General features: G+C 50.5%; 1 protein-coding gene across 1 annotated transcript in view; it reads left to right on the plus strand.

The window, feature by feature from the left end:
- Nucleotides 1-13,848, plus strand: part of LOC112225764 (voltage-dependent P/Q-type calcium channel subunit alpha-1A-like) — a gene marked incomplete at both ends in the record, with an annotated part of 126,055 nt that extends 112,207 nt beyond the window's left edge. The window contains 3 exon segments of the mRNA XM_042316080.1: nucleotides 11,469-11,685; nucleotides 11,881-12,185; nucleotides 13,051-13,848. Coding sequence (XP_042172014.1) covers nucleotides 11,469-11,685; nucleotides 11,881-12,185; nucleotides 13,051-13,848 — 1,320 coding nt within the window.
- Nucleotides 13,849-14,764: the final 916 nt, after the last annotated feature.

Here is a 14,764-nt window from a genome sequence, read left to right on the forward strand (position 1 = left end):
CAGTTAGCCAGCAAATGTTCCTTTTGTTCCATAAAGATTATTTTTATGCCCAAAATACCTCTGTTTGTTTGTCACGTTATGATCAGAAATACACCGGAAATTGCGGTCACGACAACGCAGAGAAAAAAAAATCAAATTATATCCATAATATCGACAGAAACATGGCAAACGTTTTTTATAATCAATCCTCAAGGTGTTTTTCAAATATCTATTCGATAATATATCAACCGGGACAATTGGCTTTTCAGTAGGAGCAAGAGGATAAATGACTACCTCTGTCTTTTACGCAAGAATCACTCTGAGAGCCCTCAGCTGGCCACTTACGCAATGTAGTCATTTACGCTCATTCTTCAACATAAAGGTGTGAAACTAAGTCAAAATTCTGTAGCCACCTTAGGGAATACGTAGAAAAAGGAATCTGGTTGATATCCCTTTCAATGGCCAATAGGGGGGCATAGGAAGACAACGGTTTCAACATAAGAGGCACTTCCATATTGGATTTTCCTCAGGGTTTCGCCTGCAATATCAGTTCTGTTGTACTCACAGACAATATTTTGACAGTTTTGGAAACTTTAGAGTGTTTTATATCCTAAGCTGTCAATTATATGCATATTCTAGCATCTGGTCCTGAGAAATAGGCGGTTTACTTTGGGAACGTTATTTTTCCAAAAATAAAAATAGTGCCACCTAGTTTCAAGAAGTTTTAAATCAAACTGTTTTTTTTAATATTGTTTGCAAACTGATATGTGACATGTATTAATGCCAAACAAACAGGCCAAACAGGCAAAAAATATAGAAATATACAGATGGGGCTCAAAACAGGTGGGGTTCTGAGTTGCACCCTCTTTTTTGTACCCCCCAGTTCTTGACCCAAACTGGTGCGCCTGGCACCTACTACCTTACCCCGTTCAAAGGCACTTAAATATTTTCTCTTACCCACCCTCTAAATGGCACACATACACAATCCATGTCTCAATTGTCTCAAGGCATAAAAATCCTTTAACCTGTTTCCTCCCTTTCATGCACACTGATTGATGTGGATTTAATAAGTGACATCAATAAGGGATCCTAGCTTTCACCTGGTCAGTCTATGTCATGGAAAGAACAGGTGTTCTTAATGTTTTGGATACTCGGTGTCTATGCAAAATATAAGCAATATGGCAATAGCTCCACCCTGCCCTCTGATAAGCCAGATGGATTTTTTCCATATTACTTACATCTTGCCTGGTGAATGTGATTATGCGAGGTCAGGATGTTGGAACAAGGCTAATTTACTTACCTCTCTAGTCCTTGTGCCAAGCGGGTGGGGTCAAGGTGTTGATTTGGGATTGGCAAACTCTGCACCCTCTCTCTGTCTCTCTCTCTTCCTGCTGCTGCTGCTCTGTGTTGGGTGTACCACGTGTGTTGTGTGTATCATGCCTGTGTGCCTGTCTGTGCTGATGTCATCAATGTGCTGCTGTATTGGTGTTGGTGTTGCATGCATGCCAGGAGTATGTGTGCCCTTGTTGGAGTGATTTTGTGCGTGTGTGCATGCATGTGTGTGTTTGCGTGTGTGTGTGTATGCTTGGTGAGTGTGTTTGTTGTGTGTGCTTGGTGTGTGCTTGGTGTGTGCTTGGTGTGTGTGTGTCCATGTGTGTTTGTGTGTGTGAGGGTATCCTAGCTACACACTGTCTGCTGGTTTCAGTCCATTATCATCTATTCTGGTTTCAACCTGGAATACCAGGGGAGTTAACTCTACATCCATATGATCCCTTCGTTCAATAAAGAATCGGAAACCAGCAGACACTGGAGGACTAGTACTGAGCAGGCCTGGTATATACAGTATGCAGGTGTGTACCAGTAGCATTATAGGCACTGTCCTGGTGTCCAGCAGCCCTAGGAGGTCAGAGCGGTTCCCCGTGCCCCAGAAAGAGAACTCCTGAGTAGGGCTGAGGACTCGGGACAGCTCCTATGTGCACGCTGGCAGAGGGGGCTGGCAGAGCCTTGTGCGCAGCCTGGATTGTGTTATGATTTTGGGGGAGGGATTGGGTGGGGACGGGGTGGGTTAGTCTTTGGGGGGGATTAGGAGATACTGACCTATCTTTCCAGATGAAGTCCTGGATGCATGTCATGCATGGCCTATTGCCTCCCTTTCATCTCCCTTTCTTCTTACTGTTGTTTGTCTTCTTCCTCTTCTCTTTTTATTCTCTCAATCTCTCTCTCTTTCTCTCTCTCTCCCTCTCTCTCTCTCTTTCTCTTTCTCTCTCTCTCCTTCTCTCTCTCTCCTTCTCTCTCTCTCTGTCTCTTTCTCTCTCTCTCCTTCTCTCTCTCTCCTTCTCTCTCTCTCTGTCTCTTTCTCTCTCTCTCCTTCTCTCTCTCTCCTTCTCTCTCTCTCTGTCTCTTTCTCTCTCTCTCCTTCTCTCTCTCTCCTTCTCTCTCTCTCTCTCTCTCTTTCTCTCTCTCTCCCTCTCTCTCTCTCTGTCTCTTTCTCTCTCTCTCTGCCTGAGGCAGCATGATGTATATATGATACTAATACAGGCATGTGTGTGGAACAGTATGTGGGGGGGGTTGTCATGGGTTACCTGGTGCCCACCTCTACAAGGTTATACTGTATATGGTAGGAATGTGAAAGCACACACATGTAAAAGTCAGGTAAACAACTGTACAGTATATATACACACACACACGAGTCGACAAGAAAGTCTACATTCCTCCGTTTCCCCATTATGTCTGGAGACTATAGAAAGGAGACATGAGGAAAGTAAACCTGAGAAGCCTGCTGTGTGACTACTCTTCTCCTCTCTGTCCACTCTCCCATCATCCCTCTCTCTCTTTCTCCATCCCACTCTCCCATCATCCCTCTCTCTCTCTCTTTCTCCATCCCACTCTCCCATCACCCCTCTCTCTCTCTTTCTCCATCCCACTCTCCCATCATCCCTCTCTCTCTCTCTTTCTCCATCCCACTCTCCTATCATCCCTCTCTCTCTCTCTCTCTTTTTCCATCCCACTCTCCCATCATCCCTCTCTCTCTCTCTTTTTCCTCATCCCACTCTCCCATCATCCCTCTCTCTCTCTCTCTTTCTCCGTCCCACTCTCCCATCATCCCTCTCTCTCTCGCTTTCTCCATCCCACTCTCCCATCATCCCTCTCTCTCTCTCTCTCTTTCCTCATCCCACTCTCCCATCATCCCTCTCTCTCTTTTTCTCCATCCCACTCTCCCATCATCCCTCTCTCTCTTTCTCCATCCCACTCTCCCATCATCCCTCTCTCTCTCTTTCTCCATCCCACTCTCCCATCATCCCTCTCTCTCTCTCTTTCTCCATCCCACTCTCCCATCACCCCTCTCTCTCTCTTTCTCCATCCCACTCTCCTATCATCCCTCTCTCTCTCTCTCTTTTTCCATCCCACTCTCCCATCATCCCTCTCTCTCTCTCTTTTTCCATCCCACTCTCCCATCATCCCTCTCTCTCTCTCTCTTTCCTCATCCCACTCTCCCATCATCCCTCTCTCTCTCTCTCTTTCTCCGTCCCACTCTCCCATCATCCCTCTCTCTCTCGCTTTCTCCATCCCACTCTCCCATCATCCCTCTCTCTCTCTCTCTCTCTTTCCTCATCCCACTCTCCCATCATCCCTCTCTCTCTTTTTCTCCATCCCACTCTCCCATCATCCCTCTCTCTCTTTCTCCATCCCACTCTCCCATCATCCCTCTCTCTCTCTTTCTCCATCCCACTCTCCCATCATCCCTCTCTCTCTCTTTTTCCATCCCACTCTCCCATCATCCCTCTCTCTCTCTTTTTCCATCCCACTCTCCCATCATCCCTCTCTCTCTCACTTTCTCCATCCCACTCTCCCATCATCCCTCTCTCTCTCTCTTTCTCCATCCCACTCTCCCATCTTCCCTCTCTCTCTCTCTTTCTCTATCCCACTCTCCCATCATCCCTCTCTCTTTCTCTCTCTTTCTCTATCCCACACTCCCATCATCCCTCTCTTTCTCTCTCTTTCTCTATCCCACACTCCCATCATCCCTCTCTCTCTCTCTCTGTCTTTCTCCATCCCACTCTCCCATCATCCCTCTCTCTCTCTCTGTCTTTCTCCATCCCACTCTCCCATCATCCCTCTCTCTCTCTCTTTCTCCATCCCACTCTCCCATCACCCCTCTCTCTCTCTTTCTCTATCCCACTCTCCCATCATCCATCTCTCTCTCTCTCTTTCTCCATCCCACTCTCCCATCATTCATCCCTCTCTCTCTCTTTCTCCATCCCACTCTCCCATCATCCCTCTCTCTCTTTCTCCATCCCACTCTCCCATCTTCCCTCTCTCTCTCTTTCTCCATCCCACTCTCCCATCATCCCTCTCTCTCTCTTTCTCCATCCCACTCTCCCATCATCCCTCTCTGTCTCTCTCTTTCTCCATCCCACTCTTCCATCATCCCTCTCTCTCTCTCTCCCTCTCTTTCTCCATCCCACTCTCCAATCATCCATCTCTCTCTCTCTCTCTCTCTCTCTCTCTCTCTCTCTCTCTCTCTCTCTCTCTTTCTCCATCTCTCCCATCATCCCTCTCTCTCTCTCTGTCATTTCTCCATCCCACTCTCCCATCATCCCTCTCTCTCTCTCTTTCTCCATCCACTCTCCCATCATCCCTCTCTCTCTCTTTCTCCATCCCACTCTCCCATCATCCCTCTCTCTCTCTCTTTCCTCATCCCACTCTCCCATCATCCCTCTCTCTCTCTCTCTTTCTCCATCCCACTCTCCCATCATCCCTCTCTCTTTCTCTCTCTTTCTCTATCCCACTCTCCCATCATCCCTCTCTCTCTCTCTCTTTCTCCATCCCACTCTCCCATCATTTCTCTCTCTCTCTCTCTTTCTCCATCCCACTCTCCCATCATCCCTGTCTCTCTCTCTCTCTCTCCATCCCACTCTCCCATCATCCCTCTCTCTCTGTCATTTCTCCATCCCACTCTCCCATCATCCCTCTCTCTCTCTTTCTCCATCCCACTCTCCCATCATCCCTCTCTCTCTTTCTCCATCCCACTCTCCCATCATCCCCCTCTCTCTCTCTTTCTCCATCCCACTCTCCCATCATCCCTCTCTCTCTCTCTTTCTCTATCCCACTCTCCCATCATCCCTCTCTCTCTCTCTTTCTCCATCCCACTCTCCTATCATCCCTCTTTCTCTCTCTCTCTTTTACCATCCCACTCTCCCATCATCCCTCTCTCTCTCTCTTTTTCCATCCCCTCTCCCATCATCCCTCTCTCTCTCTCTTTTTCCATCCCACTCTCCCATCATCCCTCTCTCTCTCTCTTTTTCCATCCCCTCTCCCATCATCCCTCTCTCTCTCTCTCTTTCCTCATCCCACTCTCCCATCATCCCTCTCTCTCTCTCTCTTTCTCCGTCCCACTCTCCCATCATCCCTCTCTCTCTCTCGCTTTCTCCATCCCACTCTCCCATCATCCCTCTCTCTCTCTCTTTTTCTCCATCCCACTCTCCCATCATCTCTCTCTCTCTCTCTTTCTCCATCCCACTCTCCCATCATCCCTCTCTCTCTTTCTCCAACCCACTCTCCCATCATCCCTCTCTCTCTCTTTCTCCATCCCATTCTCCCATCATCCCTCTCTCTCTCTTTTTCCATCCCACTCTCCCATCATCCCTCTCTCTCTCACTTTCTCCATCCCACTCTCCCATCATCCCTCTCTCTTTCTCTCTCTTTCTCTATCCCACTCTCCCATCATCCCTCTCTCTCTCTCTCTTTCTCCATCCCACTCTCCCATCATTCCTCTCTCTCTCTCTCTCTTTCTCCATCCCACTCTCCCATCATCCCTCTCTCTCTCTCTCTCTCCATCCCACTCTCCCATCATCCCTCTCTCTCTCTGTCATTTCTCCATCCCACTCTCCCATCATCCCTCTCTCTCTCTTTCTCCATCCCACTCTCCCATCATCCCTCTCTCTCTCTTTCTCCATCCCACTCTCCCATCATCCCTCTCTCTCTCTCTTTCTCTATCCCACTCTCCCATCATCCCCTCTCTCTCTCTTTCTCCATCCCACTCTCCTATCATCCCTCTCTCTCTCTCTCTCTCTTTTCCATCCCACTCTCCCATCATCCCTCTCTCTCTCTCTTTTTCCATCCCACTCTCCCATCATCCCTCTCTCTCTCTTTTTCCATCCCACTCTCCCATCATCCCTCTCTCTCTCTCTCTTTCCTCATCCCACTCTCCCATCATCCCTCTCTCTCTCTCTCTTTCTCCGTCCCACTCTCCCATCATCCCTCTCTCTCTCTCGCTTTCTCCATCCCACTCTCCCATCATCCCTCTCTCTCTCTCTCTCTCTCTTTCCTCATCCCACTCTCCCATCATCCCTCTCTCTCTTTTTCTCCATCCCACTCTCCCATCATCCCTCTCTCTCTCTCTCTTTCTCCATCCCACTCTCCCATCATCCCTCTCTCTCTTTCTCCATCCCACTCTCCCATCATCCCTCTCTCTCTCTTTCTCCATCCCACTCTCCCATCATCCCTCTCTCTCTCTCTTTTTCCATCCCACTCTCCCATCATCCCTCTCTCTCTCTTTTTCCATCCCACTCTCCCATCATCCCTCTCTCTCTCACTTTCTCCATCCCACTCTCCCATCATCCCTCTCTCTCTCTCTTTCTCCATCCCACTCTCCCATCTTCCCTCTCTCTCTCTCTTTCTCTATCCCACTCTCCCATCATCCCTCTCTCTTTCTCTCTCTTTCTCTATCCCACACTCCCATCATCCCTCTCTTTCACTCTCTTTCTCTATCCCACACTCCCATCATCCCTCTCTCTCTCTCTCTGTCTTTCTCCATCCCACTCTCCCATCATCCTCTCTCTCTCTCTGTCTTTCTCCATCCCACTCTCCCATCATCCCTCTCTCTCTCTCTTTCTCCATCCCACTCTCCCATCATCCCTCTCTCTCTCTTTCTCTATCCCACTCTCCCATCATCCCTCTCTCTCTCTCTTTCTCCATCCCACTCTCCCATCATCCCTCTCTCTCTCTCTCTCTTTTTCCATCCCACTCTCCCATCATCCCTCTCTCTCTCTCTTTTTCCATCCCACTCTCCCATCATCCCTCTCTCTCTCTCTTTTTCCATCCCACTCTCCCATCATCCCTCTCTCTCTCTCTCTCTTTCCTCATCCCACTCTCCCATCATCCCTCTCTCTCTCTCTCTTTCTCCGTCCACTCTCCCATCATCCCTCTCTCTCTTGCTTTCTCCATCCCACTCTCCCATCATCCCTCTCTCTCTCTCTCTCTTTCCTCATCCCACTCTCCCATCATCCCTCTCTCTCTTTTTCTCCATCCCACTCTCCCATCATCCCTCTCTCTCTCTCTCTTTCTCCATCCCACTCTCCCATCATCCCACTCTCTCTTTCTCCATCCCACTCTCCCATCATCCCTCTCTCTCTCTTTCTCCATCCCACTCTCCCATCATCCCTCTCTCTCTCTCTTTCTCCATCCCACTCTCCCATCATCCCTCTCTCTCTCTCGCTTTCTCCATCCCACTCTCCCATCATCCCTCTCTCTCTCTCTCTCTTTCCTCATCCCACTCTCCCATCATCCCTCTCTCTCTTTTTCTCCATCCCACTCTCCCATCATCCCTCTCTCTCTCTCTCTTTCTCCATCCCACTCTCCCATCATCCCTCTCTCTCTCTTTCTCTATCCCACTCTCCCATCTTCCCTCTCTCTCTCTCTTTCTCTATCCCACTCTCCCATCATCCCTCTCTCTTTCTCTCTCTTTCTCTATCCCACACTCCCATCATCCCTCTCTTTCTCTCTCTTTCTCTATCCCACACTCCCATCATCCCCTCTCTCTCTCTCTCTGTCTTTCTCCATCCCACTCTCCCATCATCCCTCTCTCTCTCTCTCTCTGTCTTTCTCCATCCCACTCTCCCATCATCCCTCTCTCTCTCTCTTTCTCCATCCCACTCTCCCATCATCCCTCTCTCTCTCTTTTTCCATACCACTCTCCCATCATCCATCTCTCTCTCTCTTTCTCCATCCACTCTCCCATCATCCCTCTCTCTCTCTCTCTCTTTTTCCATCCCACTCTCCCATCATCCCTCTCTCTCTCTCTTTTTCCATCCCACTCTCCCATCATCCCTCTCTCTCTCTCTTTTTCCATCCCACTCTCCCATCATCCCTCTCTCTCTCTCTCTTTCCTCATCCCACTCTCCCATCATCCCTCTCTCTCTCTCTCTTTCTCCGTCCCACTCTCCCATCATCCCTCTCTCTCTCGCTTTCTCCATCCCACTCTCCCATCATCCCTCTCTCTCTCTCTCTCTTTCCTCATCCCCTCTCCCATCATCCCTCTCTCTCTTTTTCTCCATCCCACTCTCCCATCATCCCTCTCTCTCTCTCTCTTTCTCCATCCCACTCTCCCATCATCCCTCTCTCTCTTTCTCCATCCCACTCTCCCATCATCCCTCTCTCTCTCTTTCTCCATCCCACTCTCCCATCATCCCTCTCTCTCTCTCTCTTTTCCATCCACTCTCCCATCATCCCTCTCTCTCTCTTTTTCCATCCCACTCTCCCATCATCCCTCTCTCTCTCACTTTCTCCATCCCACTCTCCCATCATCCCTCTCTCTCTCTCTTTCTCCATCCCACTCTCCCATCTTCCTCTCTCTCTCTCTCTTTCTCTATCCCACTCTCCCATCATCCCTCTCTCTTTCTCTCTCTTTCTCTATCCCACACTCCCATCATCCCTCTCTTTCTCTCTCTTTCTCTATCCCACACTCCCATCATCCCTCTCTCTCTCTCTCTGTCTTTCTCCATCCCACTCTCCCATCATCCCTCTCTCTCTCTCTCTCTGTCTTTCTCCATCCCCTCTCCCATCATCCCTCTCTCTCTCTCTTTCTCCATCCCACTCTCCCATCATCCCTCTCTCTCTTTTTCCATACCACTCTCCCATCATCCATCTCTCTCTCTCTTTCTCCATCCCACTCTCCATCATCTCCCTCTCTCTTTCTCCATCCCTCTCTCCCATCATCCCTCTCTCTCTCTCTCTCTTTCTTCATCCCACTCTCCCATCATCCCTCTCTCTCTCTTTCTCCATCCCACTCTCCCATCATCCCTCTCTCTCTCTCTTTCTCCATCCACTCTCCCATCATCCCCTCTCTCTCTCTTTCTCCTTCCCACTCTCCATCATCTCCCTCTCTCTTTCTCCATCCCACTCTCCCATCATCCCTCTCTCTCTCTTTCTTCCTCCCACTCTCCCATCATCCTCTCTCTCTCTCTTTCTCCATCCCTCTCTCCCATCATCCCTCTCTCTCTCTCTCTCTTTCTTCATCCCACTCTCCCATCATCCCTCTCTCTGTCTTTCTCCATCCCATTCTCCCATCATCCCCTCTCTCTCTCTCTCTCTCTTTCTTCCTCCCTCTCCCATCATCCCTCTCTCTCTCTCTTTCTCCATCCCACTCTCCCATCATCCCTCTCTCTCTCGCTTTCTCCATCCCACTCTCCCATCATCCCTCTCTCTCTCTCTCTTTCCTCATCCCACTCTCCCATCATCCCTCTCTCTCTTTTTCTCCATCCACTCTCCCATCATCCCTCTCTCTCTCTCTCTCTTTCTCCATCCCACTCTCCCATCATCCCTCTCTCTCTTTCTCCATCCCACTCTCCCATCATCCCTCTCTCTCTCTTTCTCCATCCCACTCTCCCATCATCCCTCTCTCTCTCTTTCTCTATCCCACTCTCCCATCTTCCCTCTCTCTCTCTCTTTCTCTATCCCACTCTCCCATCATCCCTCTCTCTTTCTCTCTCTTTCTCTATCCCACACTCCCATCATCCCTCTCTTTCTCTCTCTTTCTCTATCCCACACTCCCATCATCCCTCTCTCTCTCTCTCTGTCTTTCTCCATCCCACTCTCCCATCATCCCTCTCTCTCTCTCTCTCTGTCTTTCTCCATCCCACTCTCCCATCATCCCTCTCTCTCTCTCTTTCTCCATCCCACTCTCCCATCATCCCTCTCTCTCTCTTTTTCCATACCACTCTCCCATCATCCATCTCTCTCTCTCTTTCTCCATCCCACTCTCCCATCATCCCTCTCTCTCTCTCTCTCTTTTTCCATCCCACTCTCCCATCATCCCTCTCTCTCTCTCTTTTTCCATCCCACTCTCCCATCATCCCTCTCTCTCTCTCTTTTTCCATCCCACTCTCCCATCATCCCTCTCTCTCTCTCTCTTTCCTCATCCCACTCTCCCATCATCCCTCTCTCTCTCTCTCTTTCTCTGTCCCACTCTCCCATCATCCCTCTCTCTCTCGCTTTCTCCATCCCACTCTCCCATCATCCCTCTCTCTCTCTCTCTCTTTCCTCATCCCACTCTCCCATCATCCCTCTCTCTCTTTTTCTCCATCCCACTCTCCCATCATCCCTCTCTCTCTCTCTCTTTCTCCATCCCACTCTCCCATCATCCCTCTCTCTCTTTCTCCATCCCACTCTCCCATCATCCCTCTCTCTCTTTCTCCATCCCCTCTCCCATCATCCCTCTCTCTCTCTCTTTCTCCATCCCACTCTCCCATCATCCCTCTCTCTCTCGCTTTCTCCATCCCCTCTCCCATCATCCCTCTCTCTCTCTCTCTCTTTCCTCATCCCACTCTCCCATCATCCCTCTCTCTCTTTTTCTCCATCCCACTCTCCCATCATCCCTCTCTCTCTCTCTCTTTCTCCATCCCACTCTCCCATCATCCCTCTCTCTCTTTCTCCATCCCACTCTCCCATCATCCCTCTCTCTCTCTTTCTCCATCCCACTCTCCCATCATCCCTCTCTCTCTCTCTCTTTTTCCATCCCACTCTCCCATCATCCCTCTCTCTCTCTTTCTCCATCCCACTCTCCCATCATCCCTCTCTCTCTCTCTCTTTTTCCATCCCACTCCCATCTTCCCTCTCTCTCTCTTTCTCTATCCCACTCTCCCATCATCCCTCTCTCTTTCTCTCTCTTTCTCTATCCCACACTCCCATCATCCCTCTCTTTCTCTCTCTTTCTCTATCCCACACTCCCATCATCCCTCTCTCTCTCTCTCTGTCTTTCTCCATCCCACTCTCCCATCATCCCTCTCTCTCTCTCTCTCTGTCTTTCTCCATCCCACTCTCCCATCATCCCTCTCTCTCTCTTTTTCCATACCACTCTCCCATCATCCATCTCTCTCTCTCTTTCTCCATCCCACTCTCCATCATCTCCCTCTCTCTTTCTCCATCCCTCTCTCCCATCATCCCTCTCTCTCTCTCTCTCTTTCTTCATCCCACTCTCCCATCATCCCCTCTCTCTCTTTCTCCATCCCACTCTCCCATCATCCCTCTCTCTCTCTCTTTCTCCATCCCACTCTCCCATCATCCCTCTCTCTCTCTCTTTCTCCTTCCCACTCTCCATCATCTCCCTCTCTCTTTCTCCATCCCACTCTCCCATCATCCCTCTCTCTCTTTCTTCCTCCCACTCTCCCATCATCCCTCTCTCTCTCTCTTTCTCCATCCCACTCTCTCAGACTATTACAGATAATAGTCCTATGAAGCGCTCGGCCTCCTCCCTTGGTCACAGTCGATCTGGGAGGGGCCAGAGGGAAAGGGGAGGGGCCGATGATTATGCAATGGAGTATGTGATCCCCGAGGAGGGCGGAGCACCGAGGCACAGCCACCGACGCCGCGACCGAAGCCACCGGGCCTCCGAGCGGTCACTGTGTCGATATACAGACGCAGATACAGGTCAGAGACAGAATGAGTGTGCATGCGTTGGTCATTAACGGTTCAACGGTGTGTGAGTCAGAGAGTGTGTGAGGAGAACGTGCTTAGTTCCCTGAGTTGTTACTGTATCAAAGTGTGTTTGATGTTGTCATGTTGTCATGGTTACAACGACACTAGAGATACCATGATGACATCAATAACTGGCCTCCATTCCAGCAGGACTGGGCACAGACTTGAGCACCACCACTCAGTCAGGTGACCTGCCACCCAAGGAGAAGGACCGTGACCGCGACAGAGACCGCGGTCGGCAGAAAGACCGCAAACACCACCACCATCACCACCACCATCACAGTGGCTCTGTGGACAAGGAGCGCTACACACCAGACCGCGCCGACCGGGGGGGAGAGCACGGTGGTCACAGACAGCCCCGAGGAGACAGAGACCACGACCGGGATAGGGAGCACGACCGTCGTTGGTCACGGTCACCCAGCGAGGGCAGAGAGTGCATGACACACAGACAGGTGGGCTTCTATGATGTGTGAACCACATTGAACCACCTTCCTAACTGTTTTAGCCTCAGGTTCTCCTTTTAGTTCTACCTTGAGTGTCTTCCCCATCTCCTTGGCCTAATATCTTTAGGCGGCTGACTGTCTCTTGTGTTTCCCTTTTTGACACTTCCATACATTGTCTATTCATTAACTATTGTTGTTTATAGGATTCAGCAGTTTAGACACACACTTACACACAGAGGTGATTGGTTAACAACCTAGATTCAGATAAGAGACAGACTGAACAAGGCAACAACACTGAAAGAGTGCATTGTGGGTACCTTCACAATCACCATTTTGAGGCCTACTGTGTCAGATCTGATCTCTTTTCTTTTCTCCTGTTGTTTTTGTGTCCTCTCTTTATTCTTCATGACTCATCGCTTTTCTCTGTTTCCTACGGTGTATGCTGACTCCCATCATTTTCTATATATCTCTTCTCTTTCTTTCTTTCTTTTTTATGTCTTTCTTTTCCCGGCATCCTTCCTTCCCCTCACACTCTCCTGATTGCTCTCTTCTTCTTCTTCTCGTTGCTGTTGTTGTTCTTGTTGTTATTGTCTGTTGTTCTCTCTCTCCCTCTCTTTATTTATCTCTCCTTGTATTTCTCTTTCTCTCTTTTTCTCTCTCCCTTTCTTTTCCCTCCCTCCCTCTCTCTCTTCCTTCCTCCCTCCCTCTCTCTTCCTTCTTACCTATCTCTCTCTCTCCCTCCCTCTCTCCCTCTTCCTGCCTTTCTCTCTTCTTCCCTTTCTCTCATCCTCCCTCTCTCTCTTCTTCCCTCTCTCTGTTCGTGTCGTCGTTAATTTTATGGTTCTTTTTTTATTTGCCTTCAATGTTCGTGTAGGGCAGTAGTTCGGTGAGCGAAAGTCCCGCTCCCTCTACCTCGGGGACCAGTACCCCGAGACGAGGCCGTCGGCAACTCCCTCAGACCCCGGCAACGCCCCGCCCACACGTCACCTACTCTCCTGTCGTCCGTAAAGCCATGGCCACACCTCCCGGAGCCCAGCCCCTGGGGCGCAATCCCGCCCCCGCCCCTCACCGCTTTTCCCCTGAGCCCCCCCAGGGACCTCCCCCACCCCACCATGGCTCACCCAACCAAGCCTGCCACCTCCCTCCCCGCTGGGGGGATGGGGGAGGAGGAGGAGGAGAGAGTGGGTCGCTGGAGGGCGACAGCTGCTTCTACAACCAGGACTACCAGGATTACGACCGTGAGCACCACAAACCGCCTCCCTACGAGCAGAGCCCCACACAGGGCAACCCTCACAAACCTCACCCCCTCAATCACCCTACTCTCCCCGTGCTAAACCATCCCCCAATCCCACAGCAGCAGCACCCTATCAACCCGCACCCAAACAACCCCCACCCCAACAACCCCCACTCCCGCACCTCGCCCAGGACTTCCCGCCACGCGCCCCCACCCAACACCATCCCCACCCCCAAGTGCAGCAGCCTCCCCACTCGACGCCTCCCCAACGGCTACCGTGCCTCCTCCCCCTCCTCGCAACACCACCACGGCCCCACCCACCCCGGGCCCCATAAGGTCCCCCTCCCCAGCCTAGAGGGCCCCGCACTAAAGACCTGCACGAACCATACAACAACACGGATGACAACAGGTGCTAGCCGCTGGAGACTATGGATGGAGGGAGGGAGGGAGGGGGGGGAGGGAGGGAGGGAGGGAGGGAGGGAGGGAGGGAGGGAGGGAGGGAGGGAGGGAGGGAGGGAGGGAGGGAGGGAGGGGGATGGAGGGAGGGCGGGCGGGCGGGCGGGCGGGCTCAACCACACTGTCTGAGTTATCAGTCCCTACCTCCCAGCCCAGGAAAACACACAGCCAGAGCACTGACCACTGACAGGGGAAACCAAGGCATGATTCTTTCTTTCCTTATTTCCGTTTGTTTTTCTTTTCGTTTCTTCTGCTGCTCAGTGTTTCCCGGGGATGGAGGGAGTGAGGAAGGGGTAGTTAGAATAAAGGGATGAGGAGGAGGACCACTGAAGGATGAGTGGAAATTAGTGAACAGGGTATGGAGTACAAACCAATTCCTCATCCAAAAACAATGGAACCCAGCTCATCAGATGCAAGGAGACAAAAATGGATGATTTCAAAATGGATGATACGGGGACAGAAGCTTTTCTCAACGTATCATGATGCTACGCCTCTGGAAACAATATTAAAAACCGCCACAAAGACCAAGACGTCATCACGTAATCAACGCAAGAAACTATGACATTGCGGAGAACTAAGTGGAGTTGCGTTAGTTACAAAAACCAACCACCAACCCTGATGATGGGGAGATATTGATGAGTTTTATCATCTGTGTTTACTGTTAATAATGACATCAGTGATGATGAGCCTTCCACCTGAATGTGGTGGGGGGAGTGGGGGGGACACCGGGACACACACCCTAACTCTGAACGAGAGAGGGGGTAATGTAGGTGGAATCTATCCATTCCAACCCCCCAACCCCCCCAAAAAGATTCCGCCCCAACCGAGTAGAGAAGAAACATAAAAAAGTGGATGGTGAACATTAAAAAAAAGAAACTTAAAAACAAACATTTTCTTC

Source organism: Oncorhynchus tshawytscha, unplaced genomic scaffold, assembly GCF_018296145.1.
Source record: "Oncorhynchus tshawytscha isolate Ot180627B unplaced genomic scaffold, Otsh_v2.0 Un_contig_903_pilon_pilon, whole genome shotgun sequence".
Lineage (NCBI taxonomy): Eukaryota > Metazoa > Chordata > Actinopteri > Salmoniformes > Salmonidae > Oncorhynchus > Oncorhynchus tshawytscha.